We start from the raw sequence: 21,664 nt of genomic DNA, 5'->3' as shown, positions 1-21,664 counted from the left end.
GCAAGAAATCCCACTTATTAAACCTGACAGGGCACACCTGTGAAGTGAAAACCATTTCAGGGGACTACCTCTTGAAGCTCATCAAGAGAATGCCAAGAGTGTGCAAAGCAGTAATCAAAGCAAAAGGTGGCTACTTTGAAGAACCTAGAATATGACATATTTTCAGTTGTTTCACACTTGTTTGTTATGTATATAATTTCACATGTGTTAATTCATAGTTTTGATGCCTTCAGTGTGAATCTACAATTTTCATAGTCATGAAAATAAAGAAAACTCTTTGAATGAGAAGGTGTGTCCAAACTTTTGGTCTGTACTGTATATATATATATATATGTGTGTGTGTATATATATATAAATATATATATATATATATATATATATAAAGCTGAGTGTATGTGTGTGTGTGTGTGTATGTCCGCTAAAGGAATCCGCCCCGTTGTATTTACAATCACGAAATTTGGCACACAGGTACATCAGGTGTCCAGGAGGGTTTTAGACTTGGTCTCCGTGCGACAGAATGTACCATTCTTGAGATATTCCCCAAAAATGCATTAGCCAATAGAATCCTGGTCACATGACCCTTATCAGCCAATAGAAGCTTGCAGGACCTTAGTCTCCACATACACACAGTATTACACCAGGTTTCCATAACTACCCAGCCATTTTTTTTCACTGCTGTAGGTCAGCTTTGAAGGGGCAGGGCGCTGTGGATGACACTGTTAAGGGAGCAGAGTGCTGTGGAAGTCACAGTTAAGTGGGCAAAAGTATGACTTAAAAACCCCGCCCCCAGGCCTTGCTAAGCCATGCCCCTGACCCGGTTAGACGACCCTTTCTCCCACTCAGCAGCCAATAGGGATTGAAAAAATGAAGGTAAAAATCAACTTCTATCAGCTGCAGGGGTGGGAGGGAGGGAGGGACTTTCTCCCTGCAGCTCACGCTCAGACTGCACAGTGCTGCTATCTGAGAGTGAGCTGTTCAAACGGATATCCTTGTGTCCGTCCAGGCCCTGTGCCGGACGGAGGACAGGGAGTTTGAAAGCCAGACTTTCCGGCCTAAAACTGGACCTCTGGCCACCCTAGGGGCAGGCTTCTGTGGAGGTAACAGTTAAGGTGGTGGTCCGCTATGGTGGTCAGTGTTAAGGGGCAGATTGCTGTAGAGGCCGCTGTTACGTGGACAGGGTGTTGTGGAAATCACTGTTAAGGAGATGGGGTACTGTGAAGGTCACTAATAAAGGGGTGGGCTGCTGTGGAGGTCACTGTTAAGGGGGCGGGATGCTGTGGAGGTCACTGTTAAGGGGCGGGATGCTGTGGAGGTCACTGTTAAAGGGGCGGGCAGCTGTGGAGGTCACTGTTAAAGGGGTGGGCTGCCGTGGAGTTCACACTTAAGGGGTCGGTCCGCTGTGGAGGTAAGTGTTAAGGAGTGGGGTGTTGTGGAGGTCACATTTTAAGGGAACGGAGCTCTGTGGAGGTCACTGTTAAGGGGGTGGGTTATTGTGGAAATCACTATTAACAAGATTGGGTACTGTGGAGGTCACTGTTAAAGGGGAGTGTGCTGTGGATGTCACGGTTATAGTGGATACTGTCGATATCTGTTAACGACACAAACAAATATTAAATGAAATAGATTAAATATACCTGTGCGAAGCCGGGTCCTTATACTAGTGTATATATTATATATAATATATTTAAATTATTTTCTCCAATACATTTTATTATTACTAAGTAAATTCCTCCCTGTCAAGCCTGTGGCTCAGTGTATTATCTTGAGATCGCTAGTTTGGTAAAAAATAGACTTAACATGACTTAGGTTACATAAAGAGTTTTTAATTATGCTAAAAAAAAATATATACACAAAATATACAAAGATAAAGTAAAGTAACAGTCACAGAGAGCAGTGAGGACAAATGGGCGGGCTCCATCCACTGACAGCCATATGATACAAAGAGAGGTTATGGTAGCAAGACATCTTATCCTGATTATGTCTTCTATGGAGGCAAGCTCTCTGTTTCAAAACAAAGTGTTTTCTAGTCTCCTGGCCCATCCTAGCCCCACCTAAAGGTTAGTACGTATGTGCAGTTACCTCATACTGCAGAAATGTGGGCAGCTATAAACATCACTAAATAACTTCATGAAGTTAAAGGGGAAGAACCAATTAAAAACCTCGCTTTACACTCAGCTGTTACGCTTTGTGCCTCCAATACAGAAGGTCCTGGGTTCAAGATGCACCAGTGACAATTTAGATAAAAGGGGAATAAAAGTTTTTAAATACACAGAGGTGTTCTGAAACACTATTATAATGCTGAATGCCCTAGTTATATGGGATAATTACTTTTATTTTAACCGCTTCCCTACCTCTGCTATACATGTACAGTGGAAGTCGTGATTTTAAACATGGAACCCTGAGGACACTTAAAATAAGTGGGAAAAAAATGAGACTTGAAGAAACTTTTTAAAACTGTAAAAAAAAATTAAATGTATAAAAATTCTAATCACACCTTTTCCCCATATTAATAACAAAAATAAACAATAAAAATATAGATCAGTCATTGTTGTGCACAAAATGCCTGTGCTATTAAAATATTAATGTATTTATTCCATACGGTGAATGTCGTAATGGAAAAAAAATCAAAATTTCACCGTTTTTTTTTTTGTCACTTGATAATCCAAAAAAACTGAATAAAAAGTGACCAAAAAGGCATATACATTCCAAATTGGTATCAACTAAAGGCGACAAATTGCACCGCAAAAAAAAAACACCTACTTGTGGCCAAACACCTACTTGGCTTGGCCACAACTTCTTTCTTTTTTAACAGTAAGTGCAGGGGGATCCCTGGGCGCCGCTCTACATGTCTGTATACTTAGTTTAGATTTTTTAATCTAGTGAAAGGTCCTCTTTAAGTAACCATTGCAAATTTGATAATGGCATATATTTTTAAAAGAAATAAATATATTTTATTTTGGCTATAAATAATATTTATTTTATATATTGTGGTAATGTGTACAGTAAAGTGCACGGTAAAGGTATGGTGGGGCTGTGTTTCTTACCCGTTTTTTTCAGTTTAGCTGGGTGAGAACTGAAATCCAGAAATGGTATGGCTTCAGCAAGGCATAGTTTCTGGAGCTATTTTTATTTAAAGTTTGGCTCCAACTACATACAACATGAGGCCACTTCTATGTTTTTTTCCGGTGCCACTTTGAGTTCCCAAACTACTCCTGGCAGCCATTAACCTTTACCTGCTTACAAGGACATTGTGCTCCTAGCACAACGCCCCAAGGTGAACACCCCATACCGTACAACTTTCTATTTGTTTTTAATGGTAACGCGCTTGTTGCGCCATTGTGTCATTTTCTTTTACCAACTAATATAGATTGAAAAAGAGGGTTAAGTATGATCCACTGTTGTCTTGAGCTAAATTCCTTAAGACTGGATCAAAGTTCACTGTGCGAACATGATAATATCACATTCTGCACTGTATAGGAAGTTTCAGCACTACAGATAACTGATTACTGTTAGCTTGTACAGAAACCTAATCTTGTATCTTAGCCACTTACTGTCAGTGCTCCCCATATATTGTATCTAGTGAGCAGGGAAGTCAGGGACCTGTGCCCTGTTCCCTTTAAACCAACTGATTCAAATCTATGGCAAATTAATTTTGTAGTATAGTGCAAAATAAGTAGTTAAAGTTAGCTACTAAGTAATAGGCTTGTGATGACAACTCTGGGGCCTAGGTCGAAAAGAGGTTAATGCCAGCATCCCTGATGGTCTAAGAAAGAGAAGGTGTTAATGATACAATTCCTGGGCTCATGGCAGTATAGGATTTAACGGCACTATGCCTGGTGGTCTAGGGTAGTGAAGAGGTTAAGTTTATTATCCACTGTATTCTAGGGCAATAGAGAGGTTAATGTTTGCACCTCAACATCCCTGGAGGTCTAGGGCTGTGAAGTGGCTTAGAGAGAGGGTGGTCTAGGGCATAAAGATGGTGCATTTTAAAATACCCGCTGGTCTAAGGAAGTGTAGAGGTGAATCCTTCATACATATTACCGGATGATTACTCGCCTCTCCAATCTCTAGCCTTTCCCACTGATTCTCTTGTTCTCTCCTTGCACTGTAACTGTACAACCACATATTTTTCCCTGTGATTTGACAGAGGATTTCATGAATGCTCTGTCTGCTCCCTAGTAGGAGAGCTCAAGGACCTGAGCAAAGGGAGTTTGTCAGCTGCAACTTAAAACCAAAATGTACAGTTACTTTTTCCTATTTAGCATTTTATTTCTAAATATATGTAGCATTCAAATAATTGAAGCATGGTAAGATGAGTATGTTTTCCTGATGGTTTTTTTTTTTTACTTTTTTTAATCAGTATAATCACAAGTCATTATTGCTTTTAACAACCTGCTAGTAATATTTTAAAATTGCTTTAATGAATGTAAATGTCAAGTGCAATGTTTACCTATTCAAGCAGATGCTATAAATGAGCAGTGGGTATCTAGATGATGAACAGTCTTATTTTTCCAAACAGATTGCTCTATTAAAGGAGTATTACCAGCTAACAATAACATAGAATGCTAGGTTATGTCAAAACATTGTGATTTCCACAGTACTTTATCAGTGACACATACCGTCAAGCACAGCTCTTGGTGGGAAAATCTCTCACTTTCGGAACATTGTAATTGATGTGCATGAAGTGCTAGATATTGCTCCAATAAATATCAATCAAGTTGCTGATTAGGTATTAGCTCGCAGCTTGTATATCATGATATTTGCTTTCTGCGGTGCTACTTGATGACAGAAGGACCTTTGTCTCTCACATCCATTTATTTTCCTTTGTGGCCATGTAAAATGTTTTTATGTATGCTCACTCCCAGGAAATTAACTTAATCCCAACATGGCTTAAACAACAACCAATTATAAAGCAAATACATATTCTATTGAGCCAATTTGTCCATATTTTAGTGCCAAAGTTACAGTTTAGCCTAGTGGATTATTTCCAAAGAACTTAATAATTCAAGGCACAAAGAGGCACATTTATTAAGACTGGCGTTTTAGATACCGGTCTTAATAAACCCCTAAGCAGGCTGTGGTTCCGCTGAAGTTAGGAAGAGGTTGCGGCCTGTTCATAACTTTGGCGGATCCTCCTCCAGTTCTTAATGTAAGACCGCTTCCAAGCTGTCTTACATCTAGACCTTTTTCTTCGCCTGAAACGGGCATAGAAAATGGTAAATGAGACGGGCCTCCTGGCCCGTCCCTTTCCCCGGCCACACCCACTTATTTATACCTGGAGTGAGTAGGGAGAAATCGCAGATAGTGGAGCAACTAGATGACCCCCAAAGTATTTTTCATGGAAGTTTTGGAATGGTCTTCAAAGTCCCAATAATGTAAAAGTACTGATAATACTGGAGGACCAAATAATATTGTGGAAGAAGTGTTTTGTAAGGAAAAGATTCCTAATGCTGATGTTACCTGAATGCAAGCCTTTGATTTCAGCTTAAAGAGGACCTGTCACCAAAAAATGAAATGGAATCTGACAGCACCATGTTATAGAGCAGGAGAAGCTGAGCAGATTGATATATATTTTTGAGGGAAAACTTGTAAATTATTGGGGTCATTTATCAAACTGGTGTAAAGGAGTACTGGCTTAGTTGCCCGTAGCAACCAATCAGAGTCCACATTTAATTTTCCAAAGGAGCTGAGAAAAATGAAAGGTGGAATCTGATTGGTTGCTATGGGCTACTTTACACCAGTTTCATAAATGACCCTATATATTTTTATATCTTTGCTTTTCCACTTCCTGTGAAGAACTATCGGTACAGGAGAGAGGTGTGATCAGTGATTGATACCATTGTATGTATAATTGTGCATATATAGATGGCTGTCAGTCACTGATAACTCCTCCCTCCTGTACCCATTTCTATTCAAAGGGCTACAGATATAAATGTAAAAATTACAAGTTTTGCTAAATCTATGTCCAAAAATATATCAATCTGCTCAACTTCTCCTGCTCTATAACATGCTGCCTGCAGATTGCATTGCATTTTTTGGTGACAGATCCTCTTCAAGGGCTTTTTATCAAGTACTGACTTTATCAAGTACTTTTTATTGTGAAAAATTCTACAAATAAACAGTGATATAAGGAATTAAATGTGCAGAAATATGTAATATTTAATTGTGTTACCTGTAGCGGTTCTCAGATAATGGTGTTGTCCAGTGATGCGTTCGCAAGCAGAACATTTAAAGCTGAGCTTCTGTGGTCACCACTTGGGCACACATCACTGTTGAGACCAGTGAACAGCTGCAGCAGTGCACATGACCGTGGACAGAATTCATGGTCACACTCCTGGTCCACCGGGAAGCCTCAATAGGTTAACTAAATTGGTTTGGGGGTCGGACGGGCCCTTTTTAACTTCAGTCAACAAAGTAAGTAGTGTAGTTTGACAGAAAGTGCCCAAAGTTGTTTATGGCTGCAGACTTTGGAAACAAATAATAAAATGCAACATATTTGCAGATTTGTACAAAAAGTTTTCTTGTAACAAACGTGTAAATGAATTTATATGTTTCATGATCTAAATTAATTTCACTATACTTCTTGTATTACTTCTATATATGTTTCTTTTTCCACTTTAGATATAACTTTCCAAATGAATATACAGTATTAACACCACAAATTATTCACAGCACCATGGCGGTGTACAAAGAAGCAATGAAAAATCTATTGCCAACGCCAACAAAATCTCACTACTTATTCAATCTTCGTGATTTCTCTCGTGTTATTCAAGGCATCTGTTTGTCACGTCCTGAAACATCAGATTCTCCATTATTAATAAAGCGCCTATGGGTTCATGAGGTACAAAAATACTCTCAGATAGTATTTCCACAACAAGACTGAAATGTTTATCTGTGAGCAAATTTCTTATAATGTCAGATTTGATATTTTTTCTTTATAATCTAAACCACGACTGGTTCCAGAAAACAATTCTGGATAAAGGAAAGACTTCTATTCTTGTTTGGATACATTTATGGTTTAGGTTATTCAAAATGCAAGAAAAATACCCTTAATTTGCACTGTGTGAACAATTTTTAAAGCTGTCTGAGACCATTCATAGTCATCAGCTGCTCCCGGCACTTCTGGTAAGCAGCTGATTTGGCTAAAGGAAGCCTTGTCTAGCCAAGCAACTCCCCTGCAGCTCTATTACATAGTGGCTATTTAGATGTAGCATTTGTGACTTTTCATCGTTTTTCACCAATCGTGGCACTTTTCAAAAAGTGGGTGATGCTTAATGTGAGGGAGTTGGCCCCCGCAGCCCAAATATTTTCTTTACTTTACACCAGGTTATAGTTGTAATGTTCTGTCAATAAGGGTTGTTTGTATGTTTCTTTGATTCAGGTTCTTCGAGTTTACTATGATCGCCTTGTAGATAATGCAGATCGGTCTTGGCTTGTTAGCTACATTGAGGAGGTTGTAAAGAGTCACATGAGAGAAGATTTTCATCAACTTTTTCAACATCTTGACTTCAATGGTGATGGCAAAGTAAAGGAGGATGACTTGCGTAGTTTAATGTTCTGTGACTTCCATGACCCTAAAAGAGAAGACACAAACTATAAAGAAATATCAGATGTTGATAAACTGCGTGGAGTTGTGGAAAGTCATCTAGAGGAATTCAACAACATTAGTAAAAAACCAATGAATTTGGTTTTGTTCCGATTTGCAATTGAACACATATGTAGAATATCTCGTATTTTAAAACAACCCCGTAGCCATGCTCTTCTTGTTGGTGTTGGAGGAAGTGGCCGTCAATCTGTTACTCGATTAGCTGTTCACATGGCTGACCAGAGACTCTTTCAAGTTGAAATTTCGAAAAGTTATGGTACTTCTGAGTGGCGTGAGGACTTGAAACAAATTCTTCGTCGCTCTACAGAGGGTGAAATGCAAGGTGTCTTTCTTTTTACGGATACCCAGATTAAGAAGGAATCTTTCCTAGAAGACATCAACAATTTACTCAATGCAGGAGAAGTTCCAAATCTTTTTCCACCTGATGAAAGACAGGAAATATGTGAAAGAATGAGACAGATAGACAGACAAAGAGATAAATCAAAACAGACTGATGGCAGCCCCCTTGCTCTCTTCAACTTGTTTGTTGACCGTTGCCGAGATCAGCTTCATATTGTTCTTGCAATGAGTCCTATCGGAGAAGCATTCAGAAACCGCCTTCGAAAATTTCCAGCACTTGTTAATTGTTGTACAATTGACTGGTTCCAGGTAATATTTATATGATCACTAAATCTAGAAGGTTTTAAGTCACTCTCATTGAACATATAAGCATGTTACGTAAATAAAGAAGTTAGTATGAAATTAGCCTTTATTTAAAATTAATTACTGTTAAAAACATCATTTGAAGCTTCAGTGGTCCTTAAAGTGTACCTAGCCTTTTACATAAACTTTATTAAAACCTATTCTTCACGTGATAAAAATAATATTTCTAATATACTTTATTTTTAGTGTTCCTAGCAAAATAAGCAGACATGTTCAGACATGTCAGTGGTATACTGGTGTACGGATTCCTCTGTGGGGCTCAGGGAGCGATGTACAGGCTGGAGCATACATTACTGTTCCTGCTTGTACCAGCTTTGCTCTCTATGTGCCATGCCAGGCTTTAGCGGATAGCGAAGTGGACACAGGCAGGAGCAGTGATGTGCTATTGGAACTTCTGTCTGCATTCTCTCCACTCTGCTAAAAGCCTGTACCGGTGTGGTAGGCTTTTAGCTGAGCAGAGAAAGGACAGGCAGGAGCTCAAATAGCACATTGTTACTCCTCCCTTTGTCTGCTCTGATTTGGCTTTGTTATGATTTATGCAAAGCTTTTAGAGAGTGGAACTGTTACAGGCAGGGGCAGTGATGTGTGCTCTGTCCTGTACAATGCTCACTAAGCCCTATTGAGGAATCCGTACACCAGTACACCTTTGACGTGTCAGCAATGTACCCACTTACAGATTACATATTACGCTAGGCACCTGAACTTAAGGTGTCTATTTAGCAAGGAGAACAAAATAAATAAAGTATAATAGAAATATTCTTTTTATCCCATATACAATAAGTTTTAATACATTTTATGCAAAAGTTTAGGCACACTTTGATAAATCGTAACTTATTAAAATTTGACTCACCTAACTATCATTCTTAGCTCGAATTATATTAATTTTAACTTTTTATATGCAATATTGGACAGAAGTTTTATGTTGCTTAATTTTCTTTGTTTTAAACCATTTAAATAGTCCTGGCCAGAAGATGCACTCCAAGCTGTTGCAACTAGATTTTTAGAAGATATTGAAATGTCAGAAGATATTCGAAATGGATGTATTGATATGTGTAAAAGCTTCCACACATCAACTATTACCTTGTCTGAAAAATTTCGTGCAGAGCTGCAAAGATATAATTATGTAACACCTACATCTTATTTGGAACTCATCTCCACTTTTAAAACTTTACTGGAGAAAAAGCGTTCGTAAGTATTTATTACTGTATTTTTTTTTTTTTTTTTAACTGAAAACTGTTTTAAAGGGGCTGTGCAAAAAAGGGAGCTGGGGGGGGGGGGGCTGGCAACCCCCCCCCCCCCTCCCCATTCTGAAGGACCTGCAAAGAGATGATGACTTACCTTTACCTGTTTCCAGATGCCGGCTCCCTACTCCTTTTCCTGCACTCCTGCAATGCTCCACTGGGCCCCAGCAATGGCAACATCTGGTTTGAAATCCCTGCAGCCAGTGTCCAGCTCCCCTTGTGTCATGACCATTTGTCATGAAGCAACTGGAGCCAGATGTTGCTTCACTGGAGCCTAGCGGAGCATCTCAGGCCTTTGCAGGTCCAGCAGAATGTGGGGATTTGCTAAAAAATAAAAAGTTAAGGGGACACACAGTATAAACACAAAGGCAATTAAAACAGTTTACCAGGATTTTTAAGGCACTTAAAAGGGGTTTCTGGATAGGTCATCAGTAGACCCCCACCGTTCAGCTGTTTGAGAATGCACCAGTGCTCACAGTAGTGCCATGGCCTTCTCGCAGCTTTACCTAGGCCATGTGACTGCACGTTCATCCGGTCACAAGCTGCGATACCAGGCACAGCTGCTATACAATGTGTGATGCTGTGCTTGAGAGACCTGAGAGGCCGCGGCACCACTGCAAGCATCGGTGCCTTCTCAAACAGCTGATCAGCGGGGTCCTAGGTGTCAGACTCCCACCAATCAGATACTGTTGACCTATCAAAAGGATAGGTCATCAGTTAAAAAATCCCACCAAACCCCTTTAAACTTCAGGACTATCAATCTGTCAAGTCTGGAAGCATAAGTGATTGTGAATACATTTCACTTAATTTGGTGCAAATGAAAGTGATAGCGGGTGAACTGGAGAGGCAACAGCAAGACACCCAATAAATAAATGGTTTTGAAGGTAGTGACCACACAGTTACTCTCTCCTTATTCTTTCTGACTGATTGTTCTATAATTTTGTGTTTTGCTAGTATCCTTGTCACTACTGCAGCCAAATCAGGTTGCACAAGTAGCCCTGCTTCTTCAGGATGGCACATCCATATGTGCTGTTGTGAGAAGGCTTGTTGTGTCTGTTAGCACCACCTCAAGAGCATGGAGATGAAAACAGAAAACAGACCGTTACACGAAGAGAACTGGACAGGACTGTAAAAGGGCATCAACCCAGCTTCAGGACCAGTATCTGCCACTTTGTGCGAGATGGAACATGAGGAGCACTGCCAGAGCTTTACAAAATAATCTCCAGCTGTCAGGCGGTCTGCATTTTTCTGACCAAACTGTTAGAAACAGACTCCATGAGGGTGGCATAAGGGTTCAATTTCCTGTAATCGGACTGGTGCTCACAGCACAGCACCATGAAGCTTCATTTGCATTCACCAGAGAGCACCAGAATTGCCAGGTCCGCCATTGTGTCCCATTCTTTTTACAGATGACAGCAAGTTCACAGTGAGCACAAGTGACAGATGTGAAATAGTATGGAGACACCACAGTGAATTTTATGTGTTCTGCAACATCATCCAGCATGGTTGACAGTTAGTGGGTGATGGCTTGAGGAGGCATATCCTTGGAGGGTTGCACAAACCTTTACATGATAGCCAACAGTACCCTGACAGCTTTTGGGTATTGGGATGAGATCCTCAGAGCCATTGTCAGACCTTACAATAGTTCAATGGGCCCTGGGTTCCTCATGGTGCAGGACAATGGCTAGCCAGAGTGTGTAGGCAGTTCCTCGATGACAAAGACTTTGATGCCATTGACTGGTGTTCACATTCGCTAGACCTGAATCTAGTTGAGACCCTATGGGACATTCTGTATCAGTACATCCGATGCCACAGACTAGCACTACAAACTTTCCAGGAGCTAACTGATGTCCTGATCCAGGTCTGGCAGATCTTCTAGGTCACATCCGCCATCTCATCAGGAGCATAACTAGATATTGTAAGGAGTGAATACAGACACGTGGGGGCTATACATACTTCTGAATCACATTATGAATTATTGTGATGAAATTCAGGCAAATTGGATCCTTATGATAAGACATCATTATCAGATCTGTGGGGGTTTGACTCCTGGCACCCCCGCTATCAGCTGCTTGAAGACACCACAGCACTCAGGTGACCATTGCAGCCTCACAGTATATCAAGCACAGCACAGTGCATTGTATAGTGGCTGTGCTTGGTATTGCAGCCCAGGCCCATTCACTTGAATGGGACTAAACTGCAATGTACATGACATCACTGGCCTAAGAAGAGGTTGGGGTGCCCAAAACAGTTGATCGGTTGGAGTGTTGGGTGTTGGACTCCCCCTCCTACATTGTATTTACTGGTAATCAGACCCCCATTGATCAGATACTGATAACTTACTGTATCTTGAGGATAGGTCATCAGGAAAGCACCTTTAAAAGTTCTCTTACTTAATTTGAGCAGTGTACCTGAATCATCATATAAAAATTAAGAAGACACAATTACTAGTAGTCCCCAAAACTTTGTATACAGTGATTAGTATAGTGAGCATCAAATATAACTTTTGTAACAATATGTATTCATGAATGTTTTTAAACTTTACTAAGCAGTTTAATCATGCTGTCTTATAATACATCACAAGGAATGTTTCAACAATTTCTTCTTAGTGGAGCTGGAGTTGGCCTTCTGTGCTACCTTTTTGATATCATGCAGCTATTCCTCCCTATGTATTTTTGACCTCTCATTTTGCTATTTGCCTTATTGCTCTTGTACTCATTAATCACTTGAATGTACAGTAGTATTTTTAGTAGTATTTTAGTAGTATTTTGAGCACTACTCAATCACTGTATTCGTAAGTAGTAGGCTTGTACCATAAATGTGAAAACACAAAATAGATTGAATTTTATATTTGCTCTAAACACGATGGCTCGTCTCTGTACTCGCCATCCAGTTCTCAGACAATCACTCCATATAATCTCCATGTCATTACTGGATACTCAAAACAATTTTTTGAATTGGTTTCTGATTAATTGGATTTGAAATACAGACATTCATTGAAGATTGATATCTATTAACCTTTCACAGAATGTATAAATTGTTAAAAAATGTTTCCCCTTAACAGAGAAGTAATGAAGATTAAAAGAAGGTATGAAGTTGGATTAGAGAAACTAGAATCAGCAGCCTCACAAGTTGCTACCATGCAAACTGAGCTGGAGGCTCTTCAGCCTCAGTTGAAGGTTGCTAGCAGAGAGGTGGATGAAATGATGGTTGTCATTGAGAGAGAGTCAATCGAAGTGGCCAAGACTGAAAAGATAGTCAAAGCTGATGAAGCTGTGGCAAATGAACAAGCAATGGCTGCTAAAGCAATCAAGGATGAATGTGATGGTGATCTGGCACAAGCTTTGCCCATATTAGAATCTGCTCTGGCTGCATTGGACACTCTTACTGCCCAGGTACATTTGTTTTATATACTCGATACAGTTACTCTGCATGTCCCAGCATGTTTAAAATGACAACCCCCACCCTACTGCTTGTATTTGCAGGATGAAGGTGACAGGTAGATTAAAAAAAATTACTAGTCTTTGAATCCATTATTTTGCCAGCCATGAAACAACACTTTCCATTTTTAGTTTCTGCTAATTTATCCAAAAAAGAGAGAGGTTGTTCTAAAACTTTTTGATTAGATACTGTAACTCAATGTTGATTTTCTACCATCTGCATAGTGTTTTTGTATCCTTTATTTAGCACTTTTCCAATGTAATGCAAAACAAAATAACTGGATAAATTGAATAAATTGGATTGGCTCACCCTCCAAATAATTATGGATGGGTGCTCCCCCTAAAAAAAGATACCCCCAATCTTTTAAAGGTATATAAATTAGCTAAATAAATGAGAGGGGCACACCTACATCTAAAAGTCACATGGAGCTGCAGCCAATACGTTTATAAAACTATTTATTGATAAATTAATTCAAAACAAGTGGGGTACCTCAATATATTACATTAAAAATACATTTACTTAAAATCATAAAATTAAATAACCATCTGTAGGGAATAAATAGCAGAATGTGTAGCAGGATCGCTATTGTATATTACTTTGCAATGGAGAATCGTGACTGTCTATCTTTGTGTACAGTCTTTGATACAATTCCGATACGTAGAGTTTGATGTGCAATGTCTCTGCTGGTATGTAATGCGTAGGTTGCAGTTGTAACCGGTAATTGGCAAGTATATATACACAGTCTTTTTGTTACTGCTGGTTGTCTTCACAGCATATGCTGAGTTAGTCTGCTGTTAAACCTGTTAAACCTTGTTGTGTGTGATCACACTACTCACTGTTCTGAAGCGGTGGAGTGACCGATCACTCATGCTTAGCGTGGCGTCCCACGTGTTACAGCATAGCTGGTCTCAGTTCCGGTCCGCTCTTTTGTATAAGTGAGTTGAATACCAAGGCAGGGAAAAAAACTGTCCGTTTAGACGCCGGGGTCTGGAGTGGTTAAGACCCACTTGAATGTTCGGCGTTACTTGGTGTCTTTTGATATAGACATAAATGGACTTGTGTTTCTTCTGATCAGCTTTGCAGAAGCGCTTCCAAAAATTCAGAGGTATTACGCAGATGGTAAGCTGCGGTTTCCTTCCTTACTCGAGACTTGTGTACACCAGACGCGTTTCGGAGTTGGCAGTGACTCCTTCCTCAGTGGTCCGCTGAGGAGGAAGTCACTGCCAACTCCGAAACGCGTCTGGTGTACACAAGTCTCGAGTAAGGAAGGAAACCGCAGCTTACCATCTGCGCAATACCTCTGAATTTTTGGAAGCGCTTCTGCAAAGCTGATCGGAAGAAACACAAGTCCATTTGTGTCTATATCAAAAGACACCAAGTAACGTCGAACATTCAAGTGGGTCTTAACCACTCCAGACCCCGGCGTCTAAACGGACAGTTTTTTTCCCTGCCTTGGTATTCAACTCACTTATACAAAAGAGCGGACCGGAACTGAGACCAGCTATGCTGTAACACGTGGGACTCCACGCTAAGCACGAGTGATCGGTCACTCCACCGCTTCAGAACAGTGAGGCCGAGTTCACACGAACGTGTGTGACCCGTGCCTGTGCTGCGGCCTGCAAATAGCGGGCCGCAATGCACGATCGCCGGCCGTAGGTCAGCCGCATCGGATTGCGGACCCATTCACTTTAATGGGTCCGCGATCCGGCCGTTCCGCAAAAAGATAGGACTTGTTCTATCTTTTAGCGGAACGGAAGTACGGGACGTAACCCCACGGAGGCACTCCGTAGTGCTTCCGAGGGGTCCCGTCCCGTGCGGCCGTTCCGCGATTCCGGATTTGCGGACCCATTGAAGTGAATGGGTCCGCATCCGTGATGCGGAATTCACACGGAACTGTGGCCGTGTATTGCGGCCCGCAATACGGCCACAGATCACACTCGTTCGTGTGAACTTAGCCTGAGTAGTGTGATCACACAGAACAAGGTTTAACAGCAGACTAACTCGGCATATGCTGTGAAGACAACCAGCAGTAACAAAAAGACTGTGTATATATACTTGCCAATTACCGGTTACAACTGCAACCTACGCATTACATACCAGCAGAGACATTGCACATCAAACTCTACGTATCGGAATTGTATCAAAGACTGTACACAAAGATAGACAGTCATGATTCTCCATTGCAAAGTAATATACAATAGCGATCCTGCTACACATTCTGCTATTTATTCCTTACAGATGGTTATTTAATTTTATGATTTTAAGTAAATGTATTTTTAATGTAATATATTGAGGTACCCCACTTGTTTTGAATTAATTAATCAATAAATAGTTTTATAAACGTATTGGCTGCAGCTCCATGTGACTTTTAGATGTAGGTGTGCCCCTCTCATTTATTTAGCAAAACAAAATAACAAACAGTGGGGTGAACATTTAGTAATCTGTTATTTTTGGCTATATTTATGAATGTTCTGATAATCCCTTTAATGAAATATATATGGTGATAACAGGACATTACAGTGGTAAAGTCTATGAAAAGTCCCCCTGCTGGAGTAAAACTTGTGATGGAGGCCATTTGCATTTTGAAAGGCGTCAAACCTGATAAAATTCCTGATCCCTCTGGTTCTGGACGAAAGATTGAAGATTTCTGGGGACCAGCAAAAAGAATTCTTGGCGATATGAAATTTCTTCAGTCTCTACATGAATATGATAAGGATAATATTCCACCTGCTTACATGAATATCATAAGGAAGCAATATATCACCAATGCAGAGTTTATTCCAGACAAAGTCCGCAATGCATCAACAGCTGCTGAGGGGCTGTGTAAATGGGTGATTGCCATGGATTCCTATGATAAGTATGAAAATACAACTTATGTACTATGTAATACATAAATTGTAACTGTCTGCTAGGGAGACTCATCCCACTCTAACTATACACTTATACAGTATGATTAGCAGGTTAATGAAATGCATAAATACTGTAAAGCTGACATACAGTACAGACCAAAAGTTTGGACACACCTTCTCATTCAAAGAGTTTTCTTTATTTTCATGACTATGAAAATTGTAGATTCACACTGAAGGCATCAAAACTATGAATTAACACATGTGGAATTATATACATAACAAACAAGTGTGAAACAACTGAAAATATGTCATATTCTAGGTTCTTCAAAGTAGCCACCTTTTGCTTTGATTACTGCTTTGCACACTCTTGGCATTCTCTTGATGAGCTTCAAGAGGTAGTCCCCTGAAATGGTTTTCACTTCACAGGTGTGCCCTGTCAGGTTTAATAAGTGGGATTTCTTGCCTTATAAATGGGGTTGGGACCATCAGTTGCGTTGAGGAGAAGTCAGGTGGATACACAGCTGATAGTCCTACTGAATAGACTGTTAGAATTTGTATTATGGCAAGAAAAAAGCAGCTAAGTAAAGATAAACGAGTGGCCATCATTACTTTAAGAAATGAAGGTCAGTCAGTCAGCCGAAAAATTGGGAAAACTTTGAAAGTAAGGGCTATTTGACAATGAAGGAGAGTGATGGGGTGCTGCGCCAGATGACCTGGCCTCCACAGTCACCGGACCTGAACCCAATCGAGATGGTTTGGGGTGAGCTGGACCGCAGAGTGAAGGCAAAAGGGCCACAAGTGCTAAGCATCTCTGGGAACTCCTTCAAGACTGTTGGAAGACTATTTCAGGGGACTACCTCTTGAAGCTCAACAAGAGAATGCCAAAAGTGTGCAAAGCAGTAATCAAAGCAAAAGGTGGCTACTTTGAAGAACCTAGAATATGACATATTTTCAGTTGTTTCACACTTGTTTGTTATGTATATAATTCCACATGTGTTAATTTATAGTTTTGTTGCCTTCATAGTCATGAAAATAAAGAAAACTCTTTGAATGAGAAGGTGTGTCCAAACTTTTGGTCTGTACTGTATATAGCTTCATGCTAAATGTAATCATGTCTTAAGCCTAAGCTACAACTTTTTGTACTGATTGATTTTAACCATTGAGTGACAGCTGCCATCCACAAGATTGCATACAGCCTAATGTATTCCTTTGTATTGCAGCTGTAGCTCAGTCAAAAAGTAACTCTACAAAAAGATGCAGAGTAGCCCAAGCTTTAAATCTCTTTAATGGCAACATATTGTGGCTAATTATTGTCAAATTAAAAATAACGCTATCTCCAGTGCAAATAAATGTATTGCATATATATATATATATATATATATATATATATATATATATAAGCTATTGTCATTTGTTTAGAGTGGCAAAGATTGTGGCTCCTAAAAAAGTAAAGTTGAACCAAGCAGAAAGTGAACTGAAGATTGCTATGGATAGTTTGAGAAAAAAACAAGCAGCTTTAAAAGAGGTACAGGATAAATTGGCCAAACTTGAAGAGAAACTTGAAGACAACAAACAAAGAAAAGCTGATCTTGAGAACCAGGTTTGTATAATTAATATTAATCATTCATTCGCCTTTCTTTAGATTTGCTCAAGTACACAAGCAATCATTAAGGCCTAAAGGGTTTTATCCTGGAAAAAATAATGATGACTTACAGTATCCTCAGAATAGGTCATTATTATCACATCACTGTGGGTTCAAGTCCTGGCATCCCCATTGATCAGCTGTTTCGGGTAATTCCTGTGCTCACCGAAGCTCTGGGGAGCGATGCAAGCTCCTGGTAGCATTCCAAGGACAGCATCATACATCGTACAATGATAGTGCTTGGTATTGCAGCTCAGGCCCATTGAAATGGGGCTGAGCTGTAACTAGGCCATGTGACCGATGTATAATGATGTCACTGGCCTAGTAAACGGCTGTGGTGCTGATAGGCGGGGGTCCCGGATGTCGCAATTGGATTGGATACTGATGACGTCATAAATATCTTTTCCTGGATAGCCCCTTTAAAGGAGTTGGCCATCTTCTAGTTACTGTTGAGCAATGTGGTTGTAAGATGATTACAATGCATTCAAAAGTCTTCAGACCTTTTCACTTTTTTCACATTTTGTTAGGTTTTAGCCTTGTGCTAAAATAAAAATAAATATATATTTTCCCTCATCAATTTGCACTCAATAGCCCATAAAAATGATTTTTCACTAGAGGTTCAGAAGAGCACAGTGGCCTTCATAATTCTTAAATGGAAGAAGTTTGGAACAACCAGAACTGCGCCACCAAACTAAGTAATCAGGGGAGAATGGCCTTGGTAAGAGAGATGATCAAGAAAGCAATGATCACTGTGGCTGAGCCCCAAAGATCCTCTGTGCAGATTGGAGGAATGTCAACAATCACTGCAGCACTCCAAAAATCTAGGCTTTATGGCAGCATGATCAGAAATAACCCTCTAATCAGTAAAAGACACATTAAAGCCTGCCCAGAATTTCCAAAAAGCACCTAAAGGACTGTGAAAAACAAGATTCTCTGGTCTTATAAAACCAAGATTGAACAATCTGGCCTCAGTTCTAAGCTTCATGTCTGAAAGAATCCAGACACTACTCACCTCCTGCCCAAAACCATCCCTAAAGTGAAGTGTAGTAGTTGCAGCATCATGCCGTGGGGATGTTTTTCAGCATCTGGGATGGGGAGATTAGTCAGGGTTGAAGACACGATGATTTGAACAATGCACATAGATATTCTTAATGAAAAATATGATCTAGCGTGCTCTGGACTTCAGATTGGACTGGTTCACTTTTGAACAAGACAATGACCCTAAGCACACACCCAAGTCAACACAGGAGTGGCTTAGGGACAACTCTGGGAATGTCCTTGAGTGGCCCAGCCAGAGCCCTCACTTGAACCTAATCGAACATCTCTGGAGAGACCTGAAAATGGCTGTCCACTTACTCTCCCCATTCAAGCTGAGAGAGCTTGAGAGGATCTGCAGAGAAGAATGGCAGAAAATCTCTTAACCTAGGTGTGCAAATCTTGTAGCATCATACCCAAGGAGACTCAAAACTGTGATTGCTGCCAAAGGTGTTTCAACTAAGGCCTGAGTATGTGATTTAAATACTTATGTGAATGCAATATTTTAGTTTTTCCTTTTCAATAAATTAGAAAAGAAAACATTCTATATTCACTTTCTCATTATGGGGTGTTCAGTGCAGAAAGATGGGGAAAATCTTCTTCGTTTTTTTTTTTATTTTAGAACCAGTCCGCAACATAACAAAATGTGAAAAAAGGAAAAGGGTATGAAGACTTCCCAAATGCATTGTATATGACACTTTCTAATGTAGTCTTTGTTGATATTTTTTGGCATTTTCTATATTTCAACATTTATGCCCCCTTTTTAATCAAGTCTTCTGTGCTGTTCACATGGAGGTCCTGTCCAAGAATTATGCTGATGGATGGTCATTTGACCAGACACAACACTCAGCCTTCTCCATTCAAATGCACTGCACCTGCCTTCTGCACTTGCAATGTTGGGAGTTTAGTGCATGTGCAGTGTGTTTGAATGGAGGAGACTGAATGATGAGTCTGGTCACATGACCCTCCATTAGCTGCCATCTTATGGACGAGTTGGAATTCAGTGGAGGAGACTGAATGATGTGTCTGGTCACATGCCACTACATCATTGGCCATCTTATGGACAAGACCTCTGTGCAGAGAGCACAGACTTGCCCAACAAGTGGACATGGCTTATGAAGTACAGCAAACTTCATAGAATGTGAACAAATGATATGTTAATGTGTCGTATAGTCATCTTACACCAGCAGTAGACTGGAAGTGGCCAACCCCTTTAAGATGTTCATATACATGAGATACAAATGAGGTTTTTTTGCTAACTCCTCCATAAATATGCATGCTTAGCCTGTGTGCATAATTATTTTTATGAGCAGAAGGGAGTAGTAACCTGTTGCCAGACAAACTTGACAGCATGTTCATATTCAGTATGGTTAAACTGCTGATAGTGACCTATAGTATCTAATGACTATCTTTGTTTCTAATAATAATCAGAACTCGGAATTTAGGGTTTTTCTGGAAAATGACAAAATATCATCTAGCTACCAGATAGGCTGGGTTCATACGGGCATTGCGGGAAAATGTGCGGGTGCGTTACGGGAACACCTGCGATTTTTCCGTGCGAGTGCAAAAGATTGTAATGCATTTTGCACTCGAGTGAGAAAAATCGCGCATGTTTGGTACCCAAACCCAAATTTCTTCACAGAAGTTCGGGCTTGGGATCGGTGTTCTGTAGATTGCATTATTTTCCCTTATAACATGGTTATAAGGGAAAATAATAGCATTCTGAATACAGAATGCTTAGTAAAACAGCGCTGGAGGGGTTAAAAATAAATAAAAATAATTTAACTCACCTTAGTCCACTTGATCGCGATGCCGGCATCTCCTTCTGTCTCCTTTGCTGAACAGGACCTGTGGTGAGCGTCCATTACAGGTCAGGGACCTTTGATGACGTCACTCCGGTCATCACATTATCCATCACCATGGTAAAAGATCATGTGATGGATCATGTGATGACCGGAGTGACGTCATCAAAGGTCCTTGACCTGTAAAGAATGCTCACCACAGGTCCTGTTCAACAAAGGAGACAGAAGGAGATGCCGGGCTACGCGATCAAGTGGACTAAGGTGAGTTAAATTATTATTATTATTTTTTTAACCCCTCCAGCGCTGTTTTACTATGCATTCTGTATTCAGAATGCTATTATTTTCCCTTATAACCATGTTATAAGGGAAAATAATAATGATCGGGTCTCCATCCCGATCATCTCCTAGAAACCGTGCGTGAAAATCACACCACATCCGCACTTGCTTGCGGATGCTTGCGATTTTCACGCAACCCCATTCACTTCTATGGGGCCTGCGTTGCGTGAAAAACGCAGAATATAGAGCATGCTGTGATTTTCACGCAACGCACAAGTGATGCCTCATAGAAATGAATGGGTCGGTATTCAGTGCGGGTGCAATGCGTTCACCTCACGCATCGCATCCGTGCGGAATACTCGCCCGTGTGAAAGGGGCCTTAGGGTGTAACTGCTAGAACAGTGGCGTTTTGACCGCTGGCAGAAAAGAGAGTCCTTTGTCCCCTGTTTGAATGGAGCATGCACAATGTCCCTCGGTTTAGAAGTCTATGGGACTGATGGAAATAGCTGAAGACAGTACTCCAGTGGATAGCAAAGAATTTGTTATAACTGGAATACCTCTTTAAGGGCTCATGCACACAAACCTATTTATTGTCCGCACAGAGCCAGTATCTATGTTTTGCGAATCCACAGTTGTTTGGTCAGTTATTTCCATCAGTTATTTTGAGCCAAAGCCAGTAGTGAAGCCTACTCAGAGATCTGGTGTAATGATTTGATTTGCAGCTATTCTGTGTTTTTGACCCGCACCTGATTTTGGCTCACAATAAAGCCTCATGCACACGTCCGTGAAACACTGACCGTGTGATACCAGCCTGGATTGCTTCTGAGTGCAGGAGCGCACGGCGTCATTGGTTGCTATGACGCCGTGCGCTTCCTGTTGCCGCCGCAGTACAGTAATGCACTGGTATGATCTATACCAGTGTATTACTGTACTGCAGCGGCAGCAGGAAGCGCACAGCGTCGTAGCAACCAATGACGCCGTGTGTTCCTTCACTCAGAAGCAATCCAGGCTGGTATCACACGGACCGTGTTTCACGGACGTGTGCATGAGGCTTAACTGATCAAATAACT

General features: G+C 40.5%; 1 protein-coding gene across 1 annotated transcript in view; it reads left to right on the top strand.

The window, feature by feature from the left end:
- DNAH7 (dynein axonemal heavy chain 7) overlaps positions 1 to 21,664 on the top strand; it is a 574,291-nt gene that overhangs the window by 232,986 nt on the left and 319,641 nt on the right. The window contains exons 38-43 of the mRNA XM_040440176.1: positions 6,622 to 6,841; positions 7,382 to 8,254; positions 9,267 to 9,496; positions 12,614 to 12,944; positions 15,501 to 15,847; positions 17,259 to 17,439. Of these exons, the coding sequence (XP_040296110.1) occupies positions 6,622 to 6,841; positions 7,382 to 8,254; positions 9,267 to 9,496; positions 12,614 to 12,944; positions 15,501 to 15,847; positions 17,259 to 17,439 (2,182 nt within the window). The remainder of the gene's footprint in view (positions 1 to 6,621; positions 6,842 to 7,381; positions 8,255 to 9,266; positions 9,497 to 12,613; positions 12,945 to 15,500; positions 15,848 to 17,258; positions 17,440 to 21,664) is intronic.

The sequence above is a fragment of the Bufo bufo genome, chromosome 7 (assembly GCF_905171765.1).
Source record: "Bufo bufo chromosome 7, aBufBuf1.1, whole genome shotgun sequence".
Lineage (NCBI taxonomy): Eukaryota > Metazoa > Chordata > Amphibia > Anura > Bufonidae > Bufo > Bufo bufo.
The sequence above is the reverse complement of the archived record's forward strand: the minus strand, read 5'-3'. Positions and strand labels throughout refer to the sequence as shown.